This window comes from Oryctolagus cuniculus, chromosome 6, assembly GCF_051225735.1.
Source record: "Oryctolagus cuniculus isolate XC-2025 breed Fujian yellow rabbit chromosome 6, ASM5122573v1, whole genome shotgun sequence".
NCBI lineage: Eukaryota > Metazoa > Chordata > Mammalia > Lagomorpha > Leporidae > Oryctolagus > Oryctolagus cuniculus.
The window spans coordinates 95,865,563-95,892,921 of NC_142872.1; the positions used below are offsets into that span (position 1 = coordinate 95,865,563).

General features: G+C 41.9%; 1 protein-coding gene across 10 annotated transcripts in view; it reads left to right on the forward strand.

The window, feature by feature from the left end:
• Positions 1-27,359, forward strand: part of SULF1 (sulfatase 1) — a 195,096-nt gene that overhangs the window by 96,196 nt on the left and 71,541 nt on the right. For all 10 annotated transcript variants that reach the window (XM_051844555.3, XM_051844551.3, XM_051844554.3 and 7 more), the window contains exons 3-4: positions 14,333-14,404; positions 14,695-14,926. In XM_051844555.3, coding sequence (XP_051700515.1) covers positions 14,755-14,926 — 172 coding nt within the window. In that variant the 5' untranslated portion in view covers positions 14,333-14,404; positions 14,695-14,754. The remainder of the gene's footprint in view (positions 1-14,332; positions 14,405-14,694; positions 14,927-27,359) is intronic.

Consider the following 27,359-nt stretch of genomic DNA (forward strand, 5'->3'; position numbering starts at 1 on the left):
GGGACAGAGAGAAAGGTCTTCCTTTTGCCGTTGGTTCACCCTCCAATGGCCGCCACAGCCAGTGCGCTGCGGCTGGTGCACCACGCTGATCCGATGGCAGGAGCCAGGTACTTATCCTGGTCTCCTATGGGGTGCAGGGCCCAAGCACCTGGGCCAACCTCCACTGCACTGCCGGGCCACAGCAGAGAGCTGCCTGGAAGAGGGGCAACTGGGACAGAATCCGGCGCCCCGACAGGGACTAGAACCGGTGTGCCGGCGCTGCAAGGCGGAGGATTTGCCTATTGAGCTGCGGCGCCGGCCTGGGACATTTTCTAAGCGAATTTGAAGGCTCTCCAATGGAAAACTTCTAGATACTTAAAGTGTTGGAATGTTTGTCTTCTCAGCAACTTTGCAAAACATGGTCTTCCAAATTATTGCTGTCAGTTATGAATTAATTGGAATGTGAATGTTCAGCTGCTTGGGTCACTGCAAAAATCTGGGAAATCAACCACGACGGAAAAGACTTGGGAAACCTGCTGTGGTCCTTCACTGTTCCTGTTGTACTGTTACAGAGTTAGGGTTCTCTTTGACTATGACCTTGTCTAAATAAGATAAGAGTCGGAGAACTCAAAAGGCTTCCATAGCCTTGGAAACTCATGACTGGAGCATAGGGAGATTACTGATGCCATAAACAGGAGTGTCAATTTGTAAAGTCAACAACAGGAGTCACTGTGCACTTACTCCTCATGTAGGATCTCTGTCCTTAATGTGCTGTACATTGAGATTTAATGCTATAACGAGTACTCAAACAGTATTTTTCACTTTGTGTTTCTATGTGGGTGCAAACTGTTGAAATCTTTACTTAATGTATGCTAAACTGATCTTCTGTATATATAGGAAGTTGAAAATGAATCTTGATGTGAATGGAAGTGGGGGGAGAGCGGGAAGGGGGAGGGTTGCAGGTGGGAGGGAAGTCATGGGGGGGGGTGGGGGAAGCCAATGTAGTCCATAAGCTGTACTTTGGAAATTTATATTCATTAAATAAAAGTTAAAAAAAAGAGAGAGAGAGTTAGGGTTCTACGATGTACAATTTCAATTAGCTTCAGCATCACCCAGGAACTTGTTAGGCAAATTCTTGGGGATCACCTGAACTAGCAACTCCAGGGCAATTAGCAAGACCTCTAGATGGTGCTGATGAACACTTGCTGGACTTAATGAATTAAGTACTTGAACCTGGGGCACTTGTTTAACAGTAGAATGGAGATTCTTTTGTTGTGTAGCTCCTTTAAAATATCCAGCATCCTGGAAGCCAAATGTGGTAAAGAAGACACTTCTTCTTGGAAGAAAAATTCCTCAAAATCTAATTGCTGGAGAGGAATCAATGACTAAATTGCCAAGGAATGGGAGAAAAATTTCCAGTACTTGGGTTATGACTTCAGTATAGATATCCATCCTTCTTGTCTAGGTTAACTCTGCCATAAAGCTCTTTAGCAATTTAATTTTGTAGGTTTCAGAAGTTTTCTGAGTTAGATTTAGTCCAAAGAGGAAATAGTGATACATAAGGTATTTTTTTAGTGAATTTGGAAACCACTGGTTTACAGCAGTCTGATAGTCAAAATCCCTTTGAACTAAATGTGCAATATATATATGCTACCTCCCTGTTTGTGTAACTACAGCTTTTTAGGATCTGTTGATCCAATACTTATCCAACCAAAGGCTGGATTCAAAATAACCCCTTCCAACTCTCTTCCATAATTTACTACTAAATCACCACGTAAGTATGATTTGTAAGAGGAGACAATTTTGGAGTCTGATGAAAATAGTCTTGAAATATTGGATCCATTCATCACATAAGAGTATAGAATTATTTTGTGAGGCTCAGAAGAATAGGACCTAATTTAACAATTAGAAAAGAGAGGAAAGTAGATTTTGTCTGGTAAAACCTTAAACGTTGCCCAAAATATAACATGTGGCCTAGTAAGTTTCACGTTTCCTAGACAGAAATTTTGCACTGATAGTCCAGAGACCTTTCATTCCTTAAAGTTAGAGGCAGATGAATTGAAAGATCCATTCCATTAAGGTGTTTCTAGACCATCTCCTTCACTGTAACTCTGGACAGTGAAGGTTGCTATCTCCTTTCTCATATGTGATCTGGGCCATGCATCGGTGTTCCACTGGGGAAGGCAGATTGCCTGCATGCCAGCATGGTGCTTTTTACTGATTTTGCAAAACCATTTGTGATCATTTACACATTTCCGTTGGTGTGTGTCTCAAGGCTACATAAGCTATATGAAGGAGATCCTGAAGTGGAGGACCAGAAGCATCAAATTCAGTCCTCTGTATTATCATCCAAGAGTGCAACTTCATGCAATAGAGAAATAGAAAAAAGATTCAGCAAAAACAAAGCATCAGGAGCTCCACAGGACTTTCAGTTTTGGTAAACTTTAAAGATTTTAGTAAACTTTGCCAGACTTAGCAGCTCTAAGAATCCATGTCCACTAATTATGACAATATTTTGAAGTTGTGAAATACTGCTACATGACACAAAATCTTAATACTTCACCATAATGAGCCAAGAGAATGATATACTTGATATTCACAACTTTGTAAAGAATTTGCTAAATAACTCCAGTTACTCAGTATTCAGTTACAAAATAGTTATTGTACTTTGTGAATCAGTGAAAACTGTTTTTGAGTTTCCCCTTATTTTCATATACAAATTTTATAGACAAACAAAATCCAGATAACACAGGCGCATTCTTTATTTTTGCTTTTTTTTTAATTGGCAAGCATCATCTTTCACTCTATACATATGCTTTTATTAAGCTTACTTATATCATTGAAAATTGCTTTTCTCGTTGAAGACTAAGAAAAATAAAATCAGCCCAACACAGTTGCATTACAATCTCTAATATCACATCAGGTTTTAATAAACCTCCTTTTTGTGATACATATGTGCTTAAGACTTCGTAGAAACCAAATCAGTAGAAAGAGGGATTATCTTCAATGACTCTGAAATATGCATTGTTTGAAGTGGCCTCTGGTGACCAGCTTTCATGAATGGCTGATTTTACTGCTGGGCCCCATCATCTGGTTTAATTATATCAGCTCCTTTGTGTGACAAGTGCTGTTCTTGTGTTCGCTGAAAAATGAAGGCTTCAGACAAAGTAGTTAGTGAGAAAATAAATTCTGGAAGTAGAACACCATTAGGTTAACTACATGTTCTAACATGATGGAGTTAGAAGTTAAGATGAATTCTTAGGTCCAGTCTACCTGTAAACATCTACTTATAAAGACACTCCAGTGATAATAAACATAAATTTGCCCAAACATCCTTGAACAGAGATCAGAATCTGAGCCCTTTCAGGAAGATTTTTTTTCTAAGGAACCGGGCAAGTAAGTGTTTAGGACAGTAATATAGCTCTTAAATTTTTTATTCTATAAATGTTCTATAAATGATTTTTTTAAAAATGTATGTGTTTATTTTTTAAGATTTATTTATTTATTTATTTGAAAGTCAGAGTTACACAGAGAGAGAAGGAGAGGCAGAGAGAGGGAGAGATCTTCCATCTGCTGGTTCACACCCCAGATGGCTGCCACGGCCAGAGCTGAGCTGATCTGAAGCCAGGAGCCAGGAGCTTCTTCTGGATCTCCCACGAGGGTGCAGGGGCCCAAGGACTTGGGCCATCTTCTGCTGCTATCTCAGGCCTTAGCAGAGAGCTGAATCAGAAGTGGAGCAGCTGGGACTCAAACCAGCACCCATATGGGATGCTGGGTCCACAGACGGCGGCTTTACCCGGTATGCCACAGCACCACCCCTATGTATTTATTTTGAAAATCAGAGTTGGGTTGGGGGAGAGAGAGAGAGAGAGAAAGAGAGAGAAAGATCTTCTATCTATTGGCCCATTCCCTAGACAGCTGCAGCAGCTAGTGCTGGACCAAGCCAAAATCAGGAGCCAGTAGCTTCATCTGGACCTCCCATGTGGGTGGCAGGGACCCAAGTAATCCGGCCATTTTTTTAAGGCAAAGTGGACAGTAAGAGAGAGAGAGACAGAGAGAAAGGTCTTCCTTTTGCCATTGGTTCACACTCCAATGGCTGCCACGGCTGGCGCACTGCGGCCGGCGCAAAGCGCTGATCCGAAGGCAGGAGCCAGGTGCTTCTCTTGGTCTCCCATGGGGTGCAGGGCCCAAGCACTTGGGCCATCCTCCACTGCACTCCCTGGCCACAGCAGAGAGCTGGCCTGGAAGAGGGGCAATAGGGACAGAATCCGGCGATTAGCCTATTGAGCCGCGGCGCCAGCTGGCCATTTTTTGCTGCTTTCCCAGATGCATTAGCAGGGAGCTGGATCTTTAGTGGAGCAGCTAGATCTCAAACTGATACACATATGGGATGCCAGCATTGCAGGCACTGGCTTTACCCACTATGCCACAAGGCTGTCCCAAAGTTTACACAGCTTGAATTTAATGAAGTTTACTCTTTTGTAAGGATACAGTAAGCTGTTAAGTTTTTTTTTGTTTTGTTTTTGTTTTTGTTTTTTTGACAGGCAGAGTGGACAGTGAGAGAGAGAGACAGAGAGAAAGGTCTTCCTTTGCCGTTGGTTCACCCTCCAATGGCCGCCACGGCTGGCGCACCGCGCTGATCTGAAGCCAGGAGCCAGGTGCTTCTCCTGGTCTCCCATGGGGTGCAGGGCCCAAGCACTTGGGCCATCCTCCACTGCACTCCCTGGCCACAGCAGAGAGCTGGCCTGGAAGAGGGGCAACCAGGACAGAATCCGGCGCCCTGACCGGGACTAGAACCCAGTGTGCTGGCGCCGCTAGGCGGAGGGTTAGCCTAGTGAGCCGCGGCGCCGGCCAGCTGTTAAGTTTTTATTAACTAAAATATCTCCCAACTTCTGCCCAGAGAGTAAACAAAGACAGAAGTGATATATTTTTTAAAAAATTCAAATGTCTTTATTTTTATCTGCTTGAAAGGCAGAGTGACAGAAAGAGAAGGAGAGACAGTGAGAGAACAAAAAGGATCATCCAACTACTGGCTCAGCTTCCAAATGCCATAACCATCAGGGCTGAGACAAGCCAACGCTGGAGCCAGGAACCCCATCCAGGTCTCCCTCTTGGATGGCAGGGGCCCAGGTACTTGGGTCATCCTCCACTGCCTTCCCAGGTACATAACAGGAAGCTGGATCAGAAATGGAGCAACAAGGACTCAAACCAGCACTCTTACAAGGGATGTTGGCTTCCCAGCAGGCAGCTTACCTTGCTGTGTCACAACACCTGCTCAAGAAATCGTATTTTAAATGTCAAGTTACTTTGTGCTTTTTTTTGCTACAAACAGCATCATTTGAATTTGTAAATGTTAGTGAATTCATGGTTTTGAAAATATTCTGCTGTATCTCTGTGGGTACTAATCCATTTGAATATATTGATAAATACCTCTGTTTAGGGAATGATTTGAGGTAGATATATGAGTTTGGGAAAGAATGTCATAAATCAGACAGGTGTCAATAAAAATAGATAATTTGTATTAATTATATGCTTTATGGCAAAGATTAATCAATTATTTTTCCTAGAGCTACCTATTAGTTACCTATTAGCTACCTATTAGTTACCTAATGGCTACCTATTAGTTACTCAGTTTATTCTGTTTCAATAGTATTTTCCATGACTGCATGCCTGAGGTTCTCTAGAAATTTAAGTAGAGCTGATCTTTTCACCTGATAAAGGTAAAACTTGCTTGTTAGTCACTGGGAGCTAAGCTAATAGGGACTCAACAATCTGAAGGTAACACAAGGACTTAGGTACAGGTTAAAGGAAATTTAGTCATCAAAAGGCTTAGAATATATTTAACCAATAGTGCAAAAGATCTCAAAACAACGTTTTACAGTAAAACTTGTAAAGAAGGAGGAGTTTTGAAATATCAATACATGAACGAGTCCGAATTTTAAGGTTTCCCTGAAAACATCTCTGATAGTCAAAGGCACTGACATAAATATAGATGCTTAATTTCTGAACAGGTCTCCTGGTAAGTAGTAAATCTTGAGTAACACAGCTCATCTCTATAATGCGCCTTTAGTTAGGAACTAGAATTTTCTGGAGCTAGGAATTAAAGGGAGCAAGAAACTAGAATTTTCTTATTTGTCTTTTCAAATGCTGTTCTATCCTCTACAGTCTGTTTCTCAGAGCTCCCTTTCTTGGTTGTTGCTCTGCTCTGGCTATCAGGATTCCTGGAAGGTACGTATATCTGCACTCTGCTGGTCTTAAACTCTTAGAAAACAGTAAAGATCATTATGCTGTTGGTGAGCATTATAGCATAGAAAATAGGCCAATAGAATTCTCTCGAGTGTGGCTTAATTTATATAGTAAGGTCAGGTCTTCCTCTTTCCTATCTAGTATACAGTATTTAGAGAAATCCTTTTGAGATAGATACAACATCTAATTGTCTTTCTAAAATATCTTCTTCAACTTAAATGTATCACAAGAATTACGGAAACAAGTTAAATTTGCATTATGCTAGGTTAGGTACATCAAGGAAACAGACCAAAATTAAACATAACTACAATTTCTCCAAATCTATTTAAAGTACATTTTTGTGCCTAAGTGTGTTTTGCTCTAAAAATTTATGTGTTAAGTTCTAAAAATTATGTTTCTTCATTTTTTGAGATACCACGTGTCTGAGTATTTATATGCACAAATCTTAAGTGTGCGTATGAATGCCTGCATGCAAGCGTGAGGAGTAGTAGTAGTAGAGAGAGAGAGAGAGAATTACATAAAGTACTGATGGAACTTTCTGCTTGTGGTGCGGATAGTCACGCTCAGCCAACACTTCATCTGCTCCACCAAATTTCCCAGTCCTCTTGCAATGGGGTGGGACCGTATGACTATTTGCAGTCAACAAAATGTTAGAAATGAAGTCACTTCTCCGTTAAAGCCATGAAAAGCTCCTGCAAAATTCTCTTGTTTTTTTCTTCCCTTGCTTCTTGGTCAAGCTATTGTGACAACAAAACAACACTGTCCCTTCCCCATCAGCTTGCAGTCATGCATGACTGGGCAGAGTAGAACTCTGCCACCTTGGGTGGGACTTGTAATGTGAGCCACAAATAGACTTCTATTGTATTAAGCTATTGACAGTTGGATTTTGTTTTCCAACAATCCACTTCTGCTTACTAACACAATACTTCTTCGAGATACTTCAATACAAATGGGCTATAAGTACATAAAACCAAAGGCAAATTCAGTGGTAATGGAATTTAACATAAAACACCATGTAGTGTAAGAAATGGTGAAGATGCATCCAACTACTTTAGTATTTCTTTTTATCAATATTTCTGTCTTTCCATTAAACCCATTTTAACTGAAGTTCCCAGTGTCCTCCTCTTTCGGAAATCCAGTCATCCCTTTGTTCTCATTTTCTTGGATCTCACAGCCACCATTGAAAGCAGAGGCCATTATCGTCCTTTAAGAAACTGTAGCATCTGCTTCAGGAATAGTGAATCCTTCTGGTTCTTTTCATAATATTTAGATCACTTTGTTTCCCTTTGTTTTGCTAATTCCTGCTTGAAAGAAACTGGATGAATAATAGTCTTGGACTTTTGCATTCTCTAAAATGCCCTTGGTAAGCTCATTTTCACATGATTTTCATTTCTGCCTTTATGAGACTAAATCTCAAAGGTACGTTTCTTGCTATAACCTCATACTTTCAACTCTGTTCTGAGAAGACAGAAAAAAAACTAGAAAGCATAAATGTACTGATTTCTATTTTTCTAATGCAACAGGTCTTGAAAAAAATCCAATATATATACTTGAATGAACTAGAAAATAATATCAGCCCCTCCCTTCACTGTACTCCAGGAATAATCAATACTAATGGTTTTGTGAATGGATGACTTTACAAGATTTCTTTGAATTTCAGAAGCCACAGTGTTGAGGGGAGTCCAGGGAGATATGGAAGAACAGCAAACATCATTCAAGGAGGATCTCATCATTTAGTTGAGCACTTCTCCAAAAGTGCCCCATGTCAGAGGCATATACTGTTTGGCTATCTTTGTTGTGAAAGGATTTATTAGTCAAGGGGGGATTTATGCACCAGAAGACTGCTGTCTATTTTTTTTGCTTGGAATTTTAATAAATTAATTAGGTAAGGAGACTTTCTGGGATTAACAGTAGATGAACTTTGGCAGCTCTGGGGTTGTTAAAAGAAGAGATTATCGCCTTCATGGTTTCACATATATCATAAAGAACATAGCATGAACGAACGACTTTCTCTAAATGAAGTTGGTGATGTATGGGAGACTTGAAAGCCAAAAACTTATGGGGAAAGGGTGACATAAACTGACCCTAAGGGATCCAAGTGTGCAGGCTAGCAGTGGGGAAGGGACAGATAGGAGCTAGACACAATCTCCTTGCTGCTATAATACTGTTTTGCTTCACTCTGACAATAATCTAAGTATGTTCACACTAAATTCAGACTGTAGTGATTGCATAATCTCCCCTGCTGTTTCTGTTGGTTATGTTGTCCCTTTTCTCTGGCCAAACTAGCAAGAGGCATTGCTTTGTGCTGGAAACAATTCCTTTGCCTTGTCTCAGAGACATTTATTTCTGTGGTGAGTAAGTGAGTTATTCTGATCCTGTCCTTTGCAGAATTTAAATGTATGAGCACTCATTTGTAAAATTCAGTGTTACCCTCAGGCTAAACACACACACACACACACACACACACACACACAATGTCATCACTCATCAACAACTGCCATGTTAGTGAAAGACCCAAGACAGTTGAAAGGCTATAGGGAAACCTGTGCATGAGAAGCTTATTAATAAGGCCATAACTACCCCATAGAGGTAGAAGTCTGAGTTATAAAACCAGATGTGCTAGAGGCCAGCAATTCTCAGATGCTTTGGGTTCAGGATCCTTCTATGTTATTAAAATTTACTGAAGCCCTGCCACCCTCTCTCCCAGCAACAGCTTTTTCTTGTGTTGGTTATAGCTATTAATACTCAAAAACTAAACAGAACTTATCAAAAGTTCTATTAATCCTTTTAAAAAGAACACTCAAATAGCTGTATTTTCCAAACTACAAAAGCTGGTGAATAAAGGGATATTAAGTTTTTTGCAAATCTTTTTAATATCTATATCTGAATAAAAGAGAACTAGATTCTTGCAACTGCTTTTGCATTCAGTCTATTGAAATACAGGGAAAAAATTCCTGCTTCACATGGATATTGGAAAGTAGAAGCATTTTAATGCCTTTCTCAGGTACTTGTAAATAGCTTCTTTAATATTACAACATGACTTGATATGTGATAATATCTTAGAGATTAGTTGGAGTAAGAAATCAAACCCTATCAATGAACTTTTCATACTGTTATATTAAAATCCAATGGCCATTTTGTGTTTTGAATGAATGTCTTAACCATGTAGGATTTTTGCAGCACAGTGGTCTTTTGAGAAATATTGGTTCCCTGAAGTAGGTGAATATTCTAAATATTGACACATCTAATTTGACAATACAAAAATAGCATGTGTTAATATTACCACCAACATCGTCAGAAAAGGTTTTATATTTGGGAAAGCTGCCAAGCTCATGAAAAACTGTGCACATTTTCCAAAATTCTGAGTTCAACTTGAAAGTTACATTTCTATCATTGGTAACAAATACTACCAATTGTTCTCCTTGAAATGGCAGGCTCATTTCATTTATTGTTTCAGAAAATGTCTACCAAATATCCAAGTCTGAATGATTCTTTTAATTAAAAATGGTGTCCCATGGGTATGGGCATTGTGTTACAGTAAGTAAAACTGCCACAAATTCGAGTCCTGGCTACTCCACTTCTGATCCAGCTTCCTGCTAATGCACCTGAGAATCAACAGTTGAAGATTCCAGTATCTGGGTTCCTGCCATCCATGTAGGAGACATGGATGAAGTTCTTGTCTTTTGCTTCAGTCCTCCCTAGTCCTGTCATTGTGGTCATTTAGGAAGTTAACCAGAAGAAGGAAGATATTTATGACTCTCTCTTTCTCTGTCTCTCTCCCTCCCTCCACACTCCCTTCTTTCCCTGTTGCTCTGCCTTTCATGTACATACATATTTTTCTTAATTGTGGCCCATGTAAAATGAATTGTTAAGCTTGCAGCTCAGACAGCCAAGTTTAAGTGTTTTTCCTGAAGACAACCACTGCACTTCCCAAGGCAAGTGAGGGACTGTGTGTGCATCTCTTATCTCAGCAGACAGAAGACAAAACAAACAAAAAAGCACCATACTCAAGGTCAACTTTTAATAAAATTAATCCTTTACTGTTTCATCTTAAGTCGTGCTGGCTTTTTGAATGAACTTCCTTCATTCATACTAAAACAAAGTTTTCCCATTTCTGTGCAAATAGCAGCAAAGCAGAAAAAGCAAAATGTGTGTCAGTATTCTTATCAATAATAGCTCTGACCTCTAGAACACCCCCGGAGGGTCTCTAGGTTCCTGAGAAGTCCCAGGCAACACTAAAAACTGCTATGTAGATGAAACCAAGCTGCTTCTGCTGCTTTTTCTTTTTAAATTTGATTTTTTTTTTTGAAAGTCAGAGATGGAGAAAGGTCTTCTATCTACTAATTCACTCCCACAGCAACCAGATCTGGGCCAGGCCAAAGTCAACAGCCAGGACCTCCACATGGGTGACAGGAACACAAGTACCTGAGCCATCTTCTGCTGCCTCCCAGGGTGTATATTAGCAGAAAGCTGGATTGGAAATGGAGTTGGGACTCTCACCCAGGAACTCTGATATGGGATGCATTTATCCCAAGCTGCATCAGACCTGCCCCAAACACAGGTTCTGTTAGCATATTGCCACTCTCCGCTTTGAAAGATCTCAGTAGCAACTGCCCAGATGAGGGGGAGGATTGGCAAAGACAGAAGGCCTCTTACACCTGTTGGGAAGATGAGGACTTCCACTCAGTTTCAGGAATTGCTAGACAAGACTGTATGAACACAACGTTCTGTCTAGTTGGCTTAGAGTCCTTTCAATCTTTATTTTTTCCTGTTATTCATGACTTCAACCATGTAATGTCACATGTATCATTTGGTTTGACTGCCCTCAGCAAAGTCCAGTAAATTCTCCACACCAATTGCTCATAACTACGATTTGGGTGTTCTTTTTATGGCTTGGGGAAGAGGCAACTTGTATTCCAGTCCTAATTGTTGAATGCAATAATTAATTCCTCAAGCTCCCTTCCCACGTGTGAGAAAAACTTCTCATTACATTTCGCCCATTTTCTACTATTTCTTGAGACAAATTGTTGGTCTCTAGGGACACTTGTCGTCTGCCACAAAGTATCCAATTCAGACATTGGGTCCTTTGGGGCTATGTCAAGTTCGGCATTTTGTCTGTCAGCGTTTATTCTTTTTCTTTTTTTTTAAACTGCTTTTCCTTCTGGGTCCAGAAAGCAGGCAATGGGAGGACGACAGGTTCTGAAAGGTCATCTTTGAATAAAGAATTGTCTGTGTGCACTTTTGTGACAGTGGTGTGTTTTGTGTGTATGAGTGAAGGCAAGTGGACCCAAAAAAAATGGAGCTCTCCTTCCATCTCGACCTGTCTAAACGTTCAATTTTCTTTACCATTCAGTTTATTTGCATTTATATATGAATGAATGCCTTGAATTGATAATAAATAGGGAGAGAGGGAATTGAAAGAACTTGACCAAAGGGTTCAAATTCCAGTTAGAAGGAATCAGCTTTTAAGATCTATTGCCTAGGAGGGTGACTATAGTTAGTAACAAATATTGGATATTCCAAAGTGGCTAAAAGAATAGATTTTAAATATTCTCACTATCAAAAATGATAGATGTGTGGGACAGGTTAATTAGCTTAATATAATCATTTCACCATGCATACATGCGTAAAATTGTCACATCATACCCCATAAGTATGTATAATTATTATCAAATAAGAATCAAGATTTAATTAATAAAATAAAATACCATAAACTGTGGGAGAAAAACATGTAGGTCTCTTTCGCACCCTTCGTTCTCCTGAAGGGGATGTCCCATAATAGATAAAAATCTAATCAGTTTTCTCTTTAGTAGGAAATGCTTTTTGATATAGTTTATACAAAGGTACCACTAAAGCGGTTTCTTTTTCCTGAAGGAAGAAGTTAGGAAAATAAGATAAGGAAAAGAATAACTAGCAGTGTTGACAGGCTTCCAGGGACTGTTATCAGCATCAAGATCATCAAGGACTTTCAGTTCCATGTGTGGCTGATAATTTAAAATGAGTGCCACTGTCTGTGCCGTGTAGTGTGACCAAGTGCCTTTCCCTGTGGCCCTTGGCAGCAGAGTTTGGTTTAGATTTAGGCTGCAGCAGGAGCGGGATGGCCCGGTTCACTTTTCCATCATACACTCTGGCAGGCTTTGAGAGGTGACCAAAGTTCTGCTACTTAACAGAACAACCCGCTAAGAAATAGCTATGTGGAATTATTTAGCGTGATTTCCACTCCGTGGGAACAAGCTATTGTTTGACATCTTATTTCTTTGGTTTTCCTGTCCTTTCGTGCCCGTATCAGATTTCTCATGATTTCAAACAAATGCAAGGAAACTAAACAGTCAGTGCAGAATAATTGCAGGCTTTCAGGGTTCAGCATGCACAGCAATCACTGGAGTAAGCTTGAGTTATTAGGAGGAAAGCAGTGCCTCTTACATATTGACTTTTGCAAAGCCACAGGATCAGTTGTAACCAGCTTGTTTTGTTGCTGGGCAGATAATGTAGTCAGTGCTTGCACTGGTGCAGATTCTTGCTTAAAAACCTATGTCTTGTTAAATCAGTAGGTCTCTTTGTGGTTCTCTCTCTCACTCTCTCTCTCTCTTTCTCTTTTCCCTGCCCCCGTCTCTCTCTGTATGTGTCACACACACACACACACACACACACACAGAGTCAGTGTAATTACAGGCTGCGGAGTGAAAAGCATTAGAGCTGTTTACAAAACAACTCATAAAGTTTAAAATAATAAGGGTGTGTACGTGGGTTTTTATAAAAACCAAACAATGTGTAAGGCAGGAGTAAACAGTGCACAGTCTTTCTTCTTTCTTTTGTCACTGCCCCATGTCACCCCCCAGAGTCTAGGACTCAGAGACGAGTGATGGAGTCCCTTTCCTCCCGCAATGTGATGCTCATGCTTAATTAGTTCTGCTTATGTATCCCATGCCAGTTTATTGTTGCAGGTCAAAATACAGCTCCTCAGGTGTGCAGGGACAGAGTGGGTGGTGGAGCAGGCTGCCATCTAATGCATTTTAGAGCAGCCTAAATGCCCACAAAGGGGTTCCCTCGTGACTTAGAAGAGAGTTTTGGGTTTTGATTTTTGTTTTGTTAATGAGCCCTTTGCTCTCTTTCAAGAATTCAACAGCAAAGCTTTCAGCAGATTTAGTGTTCCAAAGTGAGACGGGCCTTTTTCCAACCATTTCGTGAAACTCCTCCTATGAAGCTTTGCAAAGATTTTGTAGCACGATGCCATGGATTTTATTGATTGATTCATTTATTTATTTGAATACAGAAGGGTAGCCACTCACCTCCAGCCTGGAAGCCAATCACTCATTTTGCTTTGCAGGTTTAGATCTGCTGTGGCAAAGCAAAACTGCTGTGCTAGCTATGTTGTGGCCGCTCTTAACAACACTAAGGCTAGTGACTGACAGTTGGAGGGGGCCCTGGCCGCTTAGCCGCCAGCGTGAGAGCTGAGGACTTTGGCTGGACAGAGGGGCAGCTGTGTTTGGAAGACGTACCTTCTCCCTTGGTGATTGATGGGGGACAGCGAGGAGCTTTTTAGGGGCTGGAAAAGATTGTCCTCCCAGTCATTCACTGTGAAGTCTTCGTCAACAGAAAGGACTCTTCAGGGAAGTGAGTGACATTAGACAGATGACAAGTGACAGCTTAGCCTTTCATTCTGCCTGATAGGTATTCAATATGACATACAGGTGAGTTCCTGCTGCCCCAACACGCCCCTTACGCCAGCCGCTCCCCACATGTAAACACACCTTCCAAATGCCCTGAATTCCTCCCAGGCACCACCGCCTCCTCCCAGTCAGTGACTTTGTTGGGGATGCTTCCAGTGCTACTGGGGTGAGAGCAGGGATGCCACCCTTGCCATCATTTATGGAGCTGATTATGAAATGAAAATAGTATTTGAGCCATTTGCTAGCAGTTCTGCATATTATTTCTGTCTGTTCTTCTCTTTGGGAGTATTTAAGAAACAAATATATGTATATATATTATATATATATATATACACACATGTAGAATATGCTGTTTCAAGAGACTACTTCAGATAAAAAAATCTGTTTCCAAATCCTTGACTGATATTTCCTTTGCATTTTTTTTCTCTCCCTTCCAGGACTCCATCTACATGTTCTGAATACCTCTGAACCTAGAAATTGATATTTTCAACCAGGACACCTAATTCAAGGTATTAGCTCTTGTCAGAAGGCTTTTACATGGGAGCTGTTGGAAATTATGCTTTGGCATAGGAAAAGTTGGAATGAGAATCAAAGACAAAAGCGAATTTGCAAAATAATCAAGTGCTTAAAAAACTACCCAACGCTTGGGAGGGTTTGCACCGTCTGACTCATGTGCAGCCCTCTCGCTGCCAGTGTGTGTGCCAATTCTGACTTATTTGTAACCCTTCTTCTGCAACTGTGTTTGGGGCTTGGGTTTCATTTTAGTCCTCCTTCTCCCTTTGTCTCCCGACTTGCCCAGACTTCCAGAAAGCAGGAGACTGAGACATTTTGTTAACTTTGCGACATTGGACCAAATACAATGAAGTATTCTTGCTGCGCGCTGGTGCTGGCTGTGTTGGGCACAGAATTGCTCGGCAGCCTATGCTCGACGATGAGGTCCCCGAGATTCAGAGGCCGGTTGCAGCAGGAACGGAAAAACATCCGACCCAACATTATCCTTGTGCTCACGGACGATCAAGACGTGGAGCTGGGTGAGCCACTGGATTCTTCGCTTGTTGCTCTCTTTTGTTCAAATGATTTCCTAAGCCGCTGCCTTATGGGTAGCACTCTGAACCTTGGGAGAGGGAGAGTGCACTTAATGATAGCATCTTTACCAGTAATTTCAAGGTTAGCCTGTGAACTTGTGTTGACCATAATGCATTTGGATGCTGTTAAGTCTTTACTTTTTTTTTTTTCTTTTTTAACATTACTTTTCTGGTGGTAAGCCTTTGAAACAGTCTCAGGAGGGATGTAGGGAAAGGTTTGGATAGAGGAAAAATACAGTGGAAGATTATATTTGGGTACTTTCAAAAGTTCCTGAGAAAGATAAAATTAAAATAAAAACTTAGCAAAAAAAATGGAATTTGAAATCCATGCATAGCTTTTTCATAATACATATTTCCATGTACTTTTTGATGATCCCCTTCTCCCTGTAGAAATCAAAGATTTTATTGTGTACCTTGGAAACTCTTGGTCAAAGAATTGTTAAAATATTTGGGCAAAGTTGTTCTCAAGAAGATGAGAATGTGAATGTGATTTTATACAAGGTATCTGAAAACATATTGACACTAAAGGAACTTTTGGTGATTGTTATTTTTAGCATGAATTACTCGTTGATCACTTGTTATAGTAATTATTAGGTAGCTGAATGTGATGGTGTACGCCACATCATTTTGTAGTAATTTACCCACTGCTACCTTAGCAATGGTGCTTTTTGAATTGTCTGGCTTGGATTAATTCTACAACCTCAGAGTGACGGCCACACCCTGGGAGTTTCAAGTCACTTGTGATTCATCTTTTTCCCCTTCTCCAGTGGGGTGTCCTAGGGTTTAATCCATGAGCCTATGACCAAGTTCTTCCATCCTGCAACGGTTGAAAATCTGGCCCCTAGTGGACATCAGCACTCTTCCTTTCCTTTCCTGGACTCCAACTCTTTGCTCTCTGAGGTGTTGCTCGGCTGTGCTTACAGAGCACACTCAACTTGACCATGGGTAGAATCTTCCAGAGCACACTGGGCTTCTTTACACAAGCCCTGTGGCTTGGTTGGGTTCTAGAGAACAAAACCTTCGTGCTGGAACTTATCTGCATGAAAGGGACTTTGAGTTCCAGTTTGAAACTAAACTGTAGAATTCCAACAAAGTTATGTCTTTGGGTTCAGCTGGAAGTAGATGCACTCAGCAAGGATCATCATTGTTGAAGTCGACTTGCGGAGTTGGTTCCCTCACTTCATTTTAAAAACAGAAAGAATTGTTGGTTTTCTGGTCACAAGATATTTTCTCGTCTTGCACATATGGCTTTAGAATGTCTGTAGCTTGTCATCTGAATGTTTTCAATCACTTATAGAGCAAGCAAAATGAAGTACGCACATTTGAGTTCACATTCCTAACATCACTATGTCCATCCTTTTCACTCCAGCTGAGTCCTTTTTTTCTGAAGATTTTATTCATTTATTTGAGAGGTAGAGTGACAGGCAGAGAGAGGGAGAGACAGGTCTTCCAGACACTGGTTCACTCCCTAAATGGCCATAATGGCCAGAGCTATGCCAATCCAAAGCCAGGAGCCAGGAGCTTCCTCCAGATCCCTCTGCAGATGCAGGGCCCGAGCACGTGGGCCATCCTCTACTGGTTTCCCAGGCAATAGCAGAGAACTGGATTGGAAGAAGAGCAGCCAAGACACGAACTGGTGCTCATATGGGATGTTGGTCCCAGAAGCGGAGGCTTAGCCTACTATGCCACAGCTGGCTTCCAGCAACTGAGATCTTTGGTTCCTCTGCATCTATCCCAGTTTTTCCATAACCAGGTGGTTACCTGGACTTCCCATCCCCTTTAGTCTCTGTTCTTCTATGGTCAGAGTTATCTTTCAAATGTCTGATCAGCTCACCTTTTAGCTTAAATCCCTTCCAAGATTTCTGGAGGTTTCCCTTTGCCAAGAGGACCAAGCCCTTCACCTCTACAAACAAATGAGCACTGGATGACCTGGCCCTGGTTGTCTCTGAAAACTGTTGCTCTTTTGTCCACCTTCACTCTGTGTTTCATAGAAACAGCTTTCACTCTGCTGAAGGTTACTGGTGGTATCATCCTCCTTGCCTCTAGTCCAAGCATTTCTACAGCTCATCTCCTCTGCCTATCCCCACTTACTCCACCTTGAGAAACCCTACCTGTTCATGACCGAGTTTTGGTGCTCACCTTCAAGTTCAGTATACTGCACCAAACCATCTTCCCCATCAGCATGGTCAATGGAACTTTCCTTTATACCCTTTAGACATTGCTCTAGCTAGCATGGCTCATGTTCTGTGGTAAAATGTTGTAGGCCAGACTCAGTCAGTCCAGGTGTCACCTACATAATTGTCTACATCCTCCCTTGGTTTTCTGGCAAGGTAGCATGCTACGTGTTAATGTTTAATCTTCCCAATAACCCTAGGAAGTAGTTACTATTACTCCTCTCAATTTGTACATGAGGAAAATGAGGCTTGGAGAAGTCATGTAGCTAGTGGAAAGCTAGTACATTGTAAAGCCTGGACCTGTAGTAGACCTAAGCCTCCTCAGCAGGATATTTAACCACTGCCCATTCTGTCAATCAGCCCTTCGACTAATATGTGAGTCCTTTCTACAAACAAGCTGTGACTGCATACTAATGTTTCTGAGTTCTGAGAGACAGCAGAAGCCTAAGATGGGCCTTGTTTACTCATTGGCAAAACAAAATGACTGTGAACAACAGTGAAGTGTGAGTAAGAAATTTAGACAAGACCTCCTTTCTCAACAGAACACTCATGCTTCTGGGAGTGACCATTTCTTTGAGGACACCTTTGTGCATCCTTTTGTAACATGCTCAGAATCCTTCCTAAACTTTCTGTGATTTGGTTGGGTTTTTCTGTTTGTTTGACCACCTTAACAGTGTTTAAGTATATAGTTCAGTAGTATTAATCAAGTGCATTCATGTTGTAAAACCAACCCCTAGAACACTTGTCATCTTACAAAATCAAAAGTCTGTGCCTTTTAAAGGACAACTCCCTGTTTCTCCCCTCTCCGAAGCCCTGGCAACCACCATTCTACTTTTATGAAATCAGCTCTTTCAAGTACTTCATAAAAGTAGAGTCACACAGTATTTGTCACTTTGTGAGTAGCTTAATTCACAAAGCCTAATGTCTTCTAAGTTCATCGGTGTTAGAATTCCCTCTTTTCTTCAGGCTGAATAATATTTCATTGCATACATAAACCACATTTTTGTTTACCCATGTATTTGCTATTGGGAATCTTAGTTACTTCCTCTTTGTGGTTATTGTGGATAATCCTGCTGTGAACATGGGTGTTCAGGTATCTCTTTAAGTCCTCACTTTCAGTTCTCTTGGGTCTATACTCAGCTATGGAATTGATGGATTATACAATATATTTTTAAATTTTTTATTTATTTATTTGAGAGGGAGAGAGAAAGTTCCCATTTGCTAGATCACTACCCAGATGTCCACAGTGGCCAGAGTCAGGCTGCATTCGGCTGAAGCTGGGAGCCAGGAACACAGTCCAGGACTCCCACGTGAGTGACAGGAATTCCTTTTACTTGAGCCATCACTACTGCCTCCCAGGGTCTGCATTGGCAAGAAGCTAGAATCAGGAACTGGAGCCAGAAATTGAACCCAGCCACTTTGTTGTGGGATGTGGTTGTCTTAACTGCTAGGTGAAATGCTCACCCTAATAATTTTTTTGAGAAACTATTTTATTATTCTCCATAGCAACTACACTATTTTACGTGTTCTCCAACCATACTCAAGCGTTAATGATTACTCCACACCCTCACCAACACTTGCTAGTTTCTGATTTGTTTTGGTTTTGTGTTTTTAAATGATACCCATCCTAATGTATGTGAGGTGATGTCTCATTGTGGTTTTTATATTGTTGGGTTTTGATTTTTACTTATAAGTAATTTTGTTTGCCAAGCACTTTCATAAATCTTTGTCTATGCAAAACTTTTTGCACCTGTAATGCTGCAGGCAATTTTGGCTACTATGCCTATAGAAAGATACAACAGACTTAGAAAAGGCTTAAAAGAGCAATTATGAACATTTTAATAGAATGTTTTTCCTATGGGAAGAGAAGAAAATAATTCTGCCTCTTGGGAAAGACAAAGGCAGAGAATCAAATCGGGAAGAAAAGCACTTGTTCAGAATAAGTAGGGGCCACTCCCTCAACTTTGAGGACAAATAAAGTAAACTAATACTTTTAGAAGGAGTAAGACACATAAGGAATTCATTAATAAAAGTGCTAGAACCTTGTATGTGGATAACAAGAGGTTTTGCCAAGGAACATTCACTCACATTATTGTGAATGAACATTGTCATCCCACCCAAGTTGGGCAGTTGGACAAAGATCATCATCCCAAGAGGAAAGAGCCTGTGGAAAAATTAAATGACTTAAATGATGGTCCCCTTATTCTGAATTAGCTTTTTTGCTTTTTCCAGAACTTAAGAAATTTCTAAGGTTGTGCCTATACCCATAAATAGTTCATGTCTTTAGGCTAAAATAATGAGTGGAAAATTTATAAATTTTTTTGAATCTGGGAAAACACACACAGGAATGATCAACTTGAAGTTCGGGATGCAAGGTGCTTCTGGGGAATGATGCCAACCAAGAGCATCAACAGCATTCATTTTTATTTTAAAGATTAAAAAAAAAAAACACCTGAAGAACTGCAATCATGTTAAGCTTCAATAAAGACAGGGGATGCATTAATTATTCTATTATTCCACACAATTCAAATATTTTATACATCAAAAGGAAGAAAATCAGAAATTCTTGGGGGGACCTACATTTGTGACCTAGAGTGAAAGCTTTAGAGCCTTATAAAGACTTATTTTGTGTTTATTGGAAAGACAGAGTTACAGAGACAGAAGAAGAGACAAAGAGAGATATTCAATCCACTGGTTTACTCTAGGTGGCCACAACCTGGGCCAGGCCCAACGCCAGGAGCTCAGAGCTTCTTCCTGGTCTCCCATGTGGATGCAGGGGCCCAATAACTTGGGCTATCTTCTTCTGCTTTTCCCAGGCCATTAGCAGGAAGCTGGAATGGAAATGGAGCTGCCAGCACTCAAACCATGCACATGGGATGCCAGCATCACAGGCTGATGCTTAGCCTCCTAAGCCATAATCCTAGTCCCTAGAGGCTTCTAAGCCTTTATCAAACAACCCCTTACTTCCACTCTGAGAAGCAAAATACTGAGCCATTTGGACCATTGATGTGACTCACTCTAGCATTTCTCATATTCTTAGGAAACTGGACTGGTGCTAACATCTAGGTAACACAGAGCCAATGGTTCTCTTGGACCACACGTGGAATTAAGTCACAGAGATACTTTGCATCTTGAAAGAAGTGGTCAACAAAAGGATCTTCCAAACAAAACTAGCCCACAGATGTGTGTTGCTTGACCAATACACTTTTCCAAATTAAGTCAATATTTTTAAAAATCAAGTTTTATACTGTAACAGAAACAAACAAAACCCACATTCCTAGTTTTCTTGAAAATCTAGAAGAATGAGGTCTTGCATTCCCAGGAAGGAGCCATCAGTTCAAAGTCTGAAGGGAAGTTACAGCTGCCCCTTCAGAAGGGGCGTTAAGATCCCCATCTCTCACTACTGTTCACCAACACCCATGCCAAGGAGTTATTGCTGTTTATCAAAGTGCCCGAATTGCTTTTTTGTAGGGAAAAGTTCCATAAACTGACATCTCTATTGAATGTAAAATTACAAAAAGACACAAAAGCCCTATGATGTTTCTTGTATCTGGCTGCCTCTACTTTGCCTTCCTTATGTGTAGCCCTGTAGGCAGGCATTTTACCTTCCATTCCCATAAGTAACTCATCTCAGATTTCAATAGTTTTTTGCTCTATGGGAGAGAGTGGGCATTTTGGATCTTAGTGACCTGGAAACACTTCAGAGAAACTTATTAACTTTTCTCTTTCTCTTCCTCTCTCAACTTGTTTTTCTCTCAAGGTTTTAGCTGAAAGCATCTTTTTTTCCCCTGTCAATTTTCTGGTTTTGGTAGAAAAAGCATCCCATTTTATATTATTTCCTTGTGCTTTTATAACTAAAATATTAAATAGCAACTTTAAATTTTATTTTTTATCTTTGTAAAGATTTCACTTATTTATTTGATAGACAAAGCTACAGAGAGAGAGAGAGAGAAAGGTCTTCCATCCTCTGGTTCACTCCCCAATTGGCCGAGCTGGGCCAATTCAAAGTCAAGAGCTGGGAGCTTCCTCCACATCTCCCAGATGGGTGCAGGGGCTGAAGCACTTGAGCCATCTTCTACTGATTTCCCAGGCCATAAGCAGAGAGCTCGATAAGACGAGGAGCAGCTGGGACACAAACCAGCATCCATATGTGATGCTGCTGCCTCAGGAGGAGGCTTCTATGAGTCATAATGATGACAATACTTTCTGATTTTTGAGATTTTTCTGGACACCACAAATAAGCTTGATGGAAAATCTAATGTTTAGCAATACCAAATATTGAATAATCTAGTGCTGGGATATTTGAGTTGGGAAAGTGAAGCTGTGTTTAACAGATCCATGGAACATGTCAGCTTGTCTTTGTGCTCTTGGTCATTCAAATGAGGGGATATTTTCCCCCTCCTGGACTTTTTCATGCTAATGAGTTGGGAATCAGATAGTTGGAGTGTGTAGAATAACTCACAATTCCTCACTGTGTTTTTTTATTGTTCATCTCTAACCCATCACATCACCATCCAAAAGCTGTCTCTTGAACCGTGACTTTTAACTTCACTCAAATAGCAACTGTAGTGGATCCTGCAGGATTCTGGAAAGTTGCAGTTTCCCTATTCTCAGACACTACTGACCTGTTCAGCATCCTGGCCCAAGCCAGTTGCTGTCCCAGCATCCTCCACCTAGCTTGCTGGCACAATGGCAAACGTCCCCAGTCCCCGCCTGGAGCTCTGGCACTATGAGAGTGTTTCCTGGCAATCCTGGGACTCAGCTGTGTCCTGGACCTCCCCTTGCCCCAAGCCCGGCCAGAGAGCAGTGCCCTGCACTGGCTCCTCAGACCTAACTGCAGTAGTTTCATAGCATGTGTCAGGCTCCCACTCCACAGGACCATGGAAATCAACAAAGAATTCAGGCGTTCTGTTTGGGGATTGAGTAACAGTGCAGGTGGAGAGGGGAAGAATAGATTGATTTAAATGTAAGCCGGTATCAGCATTCTCAGTCTTAAAGCACAAAAAAGTTAGTTGCAGCTCTTATTCCACCATTTGGAATTCATATGTAAATTCCAGAGAAGGAGATGGAAGAAGTAGGAAAACTGACCGTGGTGGAATTGAGGTGAGAAGGGTGACATCACAGCCTCATTGCAACTCTCCTTGCAAGGAGTACCTTGATGCTGTCATGCCATTTGCTCCTCCGGGTCCCTACTAGCTAATCAGGACAGCTCCTATCAGCTCCATTTTAAAGATGAGAGATGCAAACCACAAGAAGTTAAAAGGGAGCAGCACTGTAGTACAGCAGGCTAAGACGCTGCTTAGGACTCCCACATCCCATATTAGGGTGCCTGGGTTCAAGTCTCAACTCCACTGCGCTTCCAGCTTCCAGCTAATGCACACACTGGGAGGTGATGGTTCAACCCTTGGGTTTTTACTACCTAGTTAGAGACTCAAATTAAGCTCCTGGCTTCCAGCTTGAAGCTGGCCTAGCCAGGTCCCAGCTGTTGCAGGCATTTGGGAAATGAACCATTGGATGAAGATTTCCCTCTCTCTCTCTCTCTTTCTCTCTCTCTCTTTTTCTTTCTCTGTCACTGTCTCTCTCTCTCTCCTGTTTGCCTTTCAAATAAAATAACAGAGAATAAATGAATAAAGTAAAACTGAGCCTCTCTACCTGTAGGACAGAATAATTGACCCATCTGCTGCTCTCAACAGCTGTGAATGCATAATCATGAACTTTCTCACAGTCTGATTTTTTGGTAAATGTTGCCAATGAAAAATCAATGGTGCAATCACAGCAGCAATAGATACAATAGATACTGAGAAAGGCATTGTTATTGGCCAACATCAATCACTGCACAGCCATAAAAAAGAAGGTGGTGCTTGGTGCTTTCCTTCCTGACACACACTAGCTGGCAGGATGAGGGGGCCCAGGTTGTTACACTGTGTCGTCTGTGTCTGCCCAGAGGCTCCAAGATCAGAGTCTGTGACTAACTCCTGTGTGTCAGCCCAGCAGCCCACTCCTCCCTCACCTGTACCTGAGCTCCTGAGATCATTTCAGCCATTAGAGGGCTGGAGGCAGCTGCGAGTGCCTGTCAGCATTCCCCAAGACTCCACATGAGCAAAAGATGAAGGGAAGCTGTAGGAAGTGAGACTTATCTAGACCGCGAGCTGGCATTTCTGTTTCTCAGTCTTGACAATGTCAGTGTCACAGCCAGCACTCAGCCTAGACAGAGCTGATCTCTGAGACAAACCACCCTCATTTGCACCTGGTCTCTGCTATGGGGGGGTCTGTATGGTCCTAGTCGTGTGATTTCACTCTTTCTACCTGAGTTCTATCATCCAGAATATGGCAAAAATAACTGGTGGTCCCCACCAAAAAGGGTTATTGTCAGGAGTAAGTGAAAAGGTGTGTGTTAAAAGAGTGTAGAAGAGTACCTGGCTGAGGGTAAGTGTGAAGTCAATGCTTCTCTTTCCTGTCTGGAGTGTACCTTAGACTTGGGAGCAGTCTCATCCATTTAGATGGCTCAAAAAGATCCACCCACTAAAGCGTCTTCCAACTCCAGGTTTCCTTGAATCTTCACTGACCTGGAATAGCTCTCCAGGTGTGGTCCATCCACAGGCAGACTCGGCATCACCTGGGAACTTTCTAGAATTGCAAATTCTTGAGCCCCATCCGAGAGTCACTAACCCCATATCTCAAAGTGGGCTCAGGATTCTGTGACTATAATCTACTCTCCAGGTGAGCTTAAAGGTGGACAAGCATTTTTTAAAGAAATTTATTTATTTTATTTCTTGAATGGCAGAATGACAGGGAGAGAGAGAGGTGGGAGAGGGAGAGAGAGTTTCCATCCATTAGTTCACTCGCCAAATGCCCACAACAGTAGGGGCTGAGCCAGGCCAAAGCCAAGATCCAAGAATTCCATCTAGTTTCCCATGTGGGTGATGGGGTCCAAATACTGGGAGACAATCACCTGTTACCTCATGGGCACATTAGCAGGAAGCAGGATTGGAAGCAGAGGTAGGACTCAATCCCAGGTACTCTGATATAGAATGCAGGCATCCCACCCAGTGGCTTAGCCTGCTGCATCACAATGCTGGCCCCCAAAAGTTGGATCAGAATAGCCTATTAGGATCTTCTCTTTACGGAGAACTAAGCCTGATGCCCACTTTCAGGCACCTCAGAGATGAAGCTGCGTTGTTCATGGTGGCTGCAGGGATCCAGTGTCGTCTTCTAGATGTGTGCACTGGGCCTTTGCAGAGGTTGCTGAACACACAGCTGATGCACAGACGGATGATCCTGAGAGTGAGAGAAGAGTCCTGACAGGGGCAGTCCCAGCAATTATCAATCAGGCTTAGCTTTAGCCTCCGTTTTTATATATTATTATACCCTTAAATCAGCTTTTCTTCTCCATTCCACATTTGTAGTCTGGATGAATCTGTAAACTGGAGCTTGCAGCTCTGTGATGCAGGACCTTCCAGGATGGCCTCCAGCTGCACCCTTTATTTATTTGAATTCAGCTAAGACTCATACAGGAAACTCGAAGAGCTCACCCTTTGAAATAGGCTATTAGGCAATAAAAATTCATCAGCAGGACTTGTTGTTTTCCCAGAATTCAGGATTCTCCAGTAAGTAACCACTGCAGATGTCTAAGTGGACAGAGGAGGGATGAGTGGACATCCTCAGCCTCTCTTCTTTCTCTCCTCCCTCTTCCACATCCCTCTTCATCCATTTATGTCCAGGACACTTCCTCTTGTTGATCAACCAACAGAGATGAGATGTAACCTTCCTTCCTTCTTCCCCTTCCTGTTCTTTCTCTCTTTCTTCTTTCATTCTTTCTATTTGAAAGGCAGAGAGACAGAGAAACAGAAACATCTTTCTTCTGCTGGTCCACTCTCCAAATGACTGCAACAGCCAGAATTGGGCCAGGCTGAAGCCAGGAGCCCAGAACTCAATCAACGACTTGAGCCATCATCTGCTGCATTCCAGGGTGTGCATTAGCTGGAAGCAGAAGCAGAGCCCAGACTCAACCCAGGCACCACATGGAGATAGGATGCAGGTGTCCCAAGCTATGGCTTAACTACTGCACCAAAGGCCCACCCAGAAGCACTTTTCTAAAATAAACTTCTTTGACCTTCTGTAGGGCAAATTGCTTTTCCGTTACTTCTTCACTACCAGTGAAACCATGCCTTTTCCAGCCTTCTTCCTGGGCTGAGAACTTTGAGGTTTCGGTCAACTCCCAGCCCTCTGAATCAGCACTGCATCGCCTGCATCTGCTCAGAGGCACAGTCCAGTCCAGGTTCCTCTCACCCAGGACTGGATGCCCTCAGTAACCTCTCGGCCTTCCCCCGATGGACCAGCCCTACGACCTCCTTAACCACATGCACTGTTGCCACAGCAACACCTCTCCTAGATGTTTTTCTCATGGCATATTCATGTATTGGCCAAAGGACCTACTTTGCCTTCATTTGTCCACTCTAGCAAATCTGAGTATCTCTGCCCAGTCTCCAAGCCATTTGCTAACCCTGGTCCCACATTTTGTCAAGAAAATTCTCCAGATCCTTTACCATGCCAGGTACTCAGTGTGTCATCCTTATCACTCTACCTGCCTCTTTTCTTTTTTTTTATAAGAGGTGCTCTTATCATGAGGCAGTAGGTTAAGCCATCACTTTTTTTTTAGATTTTTTAAAATTTATTTATTTGCTTGAGAGAGCTACAAAGAGAGGGAGAGACAGAGTAAAAGGCCTTCCATCTGCTGATTCACTCCCCAGATGGCTGCAAAAGCTGGAGCTACACCCATCCGAAGCCAGAAGCCTGGAGCTTCTTCCGGGTCTCCCACAGGGGTGCAAGGGCCCAAGCACTTGGGCCATCTTCCACTTTTTTCCCAGGCCATATCATGGAGATGGATCGTAAGAGGAGCAGCTGGGGCTTGAACTGGCGCCCATATGGGATTCTAGTGCTGCAGGAGGAGGCTTAGCATGCCATGTCACAGCACTGGTCCTCCAACTCCAGCGTCTCACACATGCCATCCTCCCTAGCCCCCAGCAGACACCTCACCCACCCCACATTGCTGCCCTCTTTTCCCCTTCATTTGTCCTCACATTGGCTTTCTAATCTCTTAGTAAGTATTCACTCCAGTCTCCTCTATTCTCACAGATACTGCCACATTCACCTTCTCACGGGTGTGTTGCTTTGCACATACCCCCAAATTATTTTTATATACAGATTCTGGCTAGGGAACTTAGTCCCAATGGCCAGAGGCAGAAAATTTTCCATTTGTTTTGATAATTCTATACATAGGGGACCAGCCCAGAGAGCTAAGAGTGATAGGATGTTCAGCATGAGGTCGGCACACACTTCATGTTATTCAGTGTTGATCCCCCGGAAGACTACAAGAGGAGAAGGAGCAGTGTGGAGTGCCCCCAGCTGAAGCCTATTTTAGGGGGCTCTAATAAGACCCAATTAGAAAACATCCTATGGTGTGTGAAGAGTAACTCTGGTATATGAAGGAGTCAGGCTAACTGTGACCTTTGGGACTGCCGTGTGCTTCTCCTCTGCTCTGAATGCCTGCCTGGTTTGCATTAGGATTTCCTCCCTTGCTGGAAAACATAGGCTTTCTCTCTCTCATTGGAAGAAGTGAGACCTGTTGGAAATCTACAGCTCCAGGATTCAAATGCAATGGCTTGGCTGTGGTGCTGTGCAGTGCAGTTCTTGACAAGTCCTGAAAAGACTATTGAATTCTGGCCTGTTCTTTTCTGCACTTTTGGATGTGTTTCAGCTGCAGGGTTTGGCTGCATAGAGTAATCAAAATCAATTTTTTTCTCTTCCTCAGCAATCCTAGGTTTCCATTTCACCCTTACAGTTAAAATGGGACATTTTTGCAACCATACAGATACTTCTGAATGCAATGCAAACAAACAACCAATCTTTAAAAAGTGCATGTATACAAGTCAAACTATAAACTGGTGATCATGTCAATGAAAAAAAAAAAAACCTGAGGTGCACACATTGATGAGCTCCCTCTGTGGTACCAAGTTACATTGAAGACCTTTTTTTTTTTTAATTAATACACTCATTTTGGAGGGACTTTTACTTAATAAGGATTTGTTTTTCTTTTCTTTCATGTTATTAAAATGCTCCATGTAGTAATCCCAGCAATGTCGGTGGCATTTTGTACATGTGGTGGGCTGGGAGTTTTGATGCTCCCTGTACCCGGCTATTGTTCT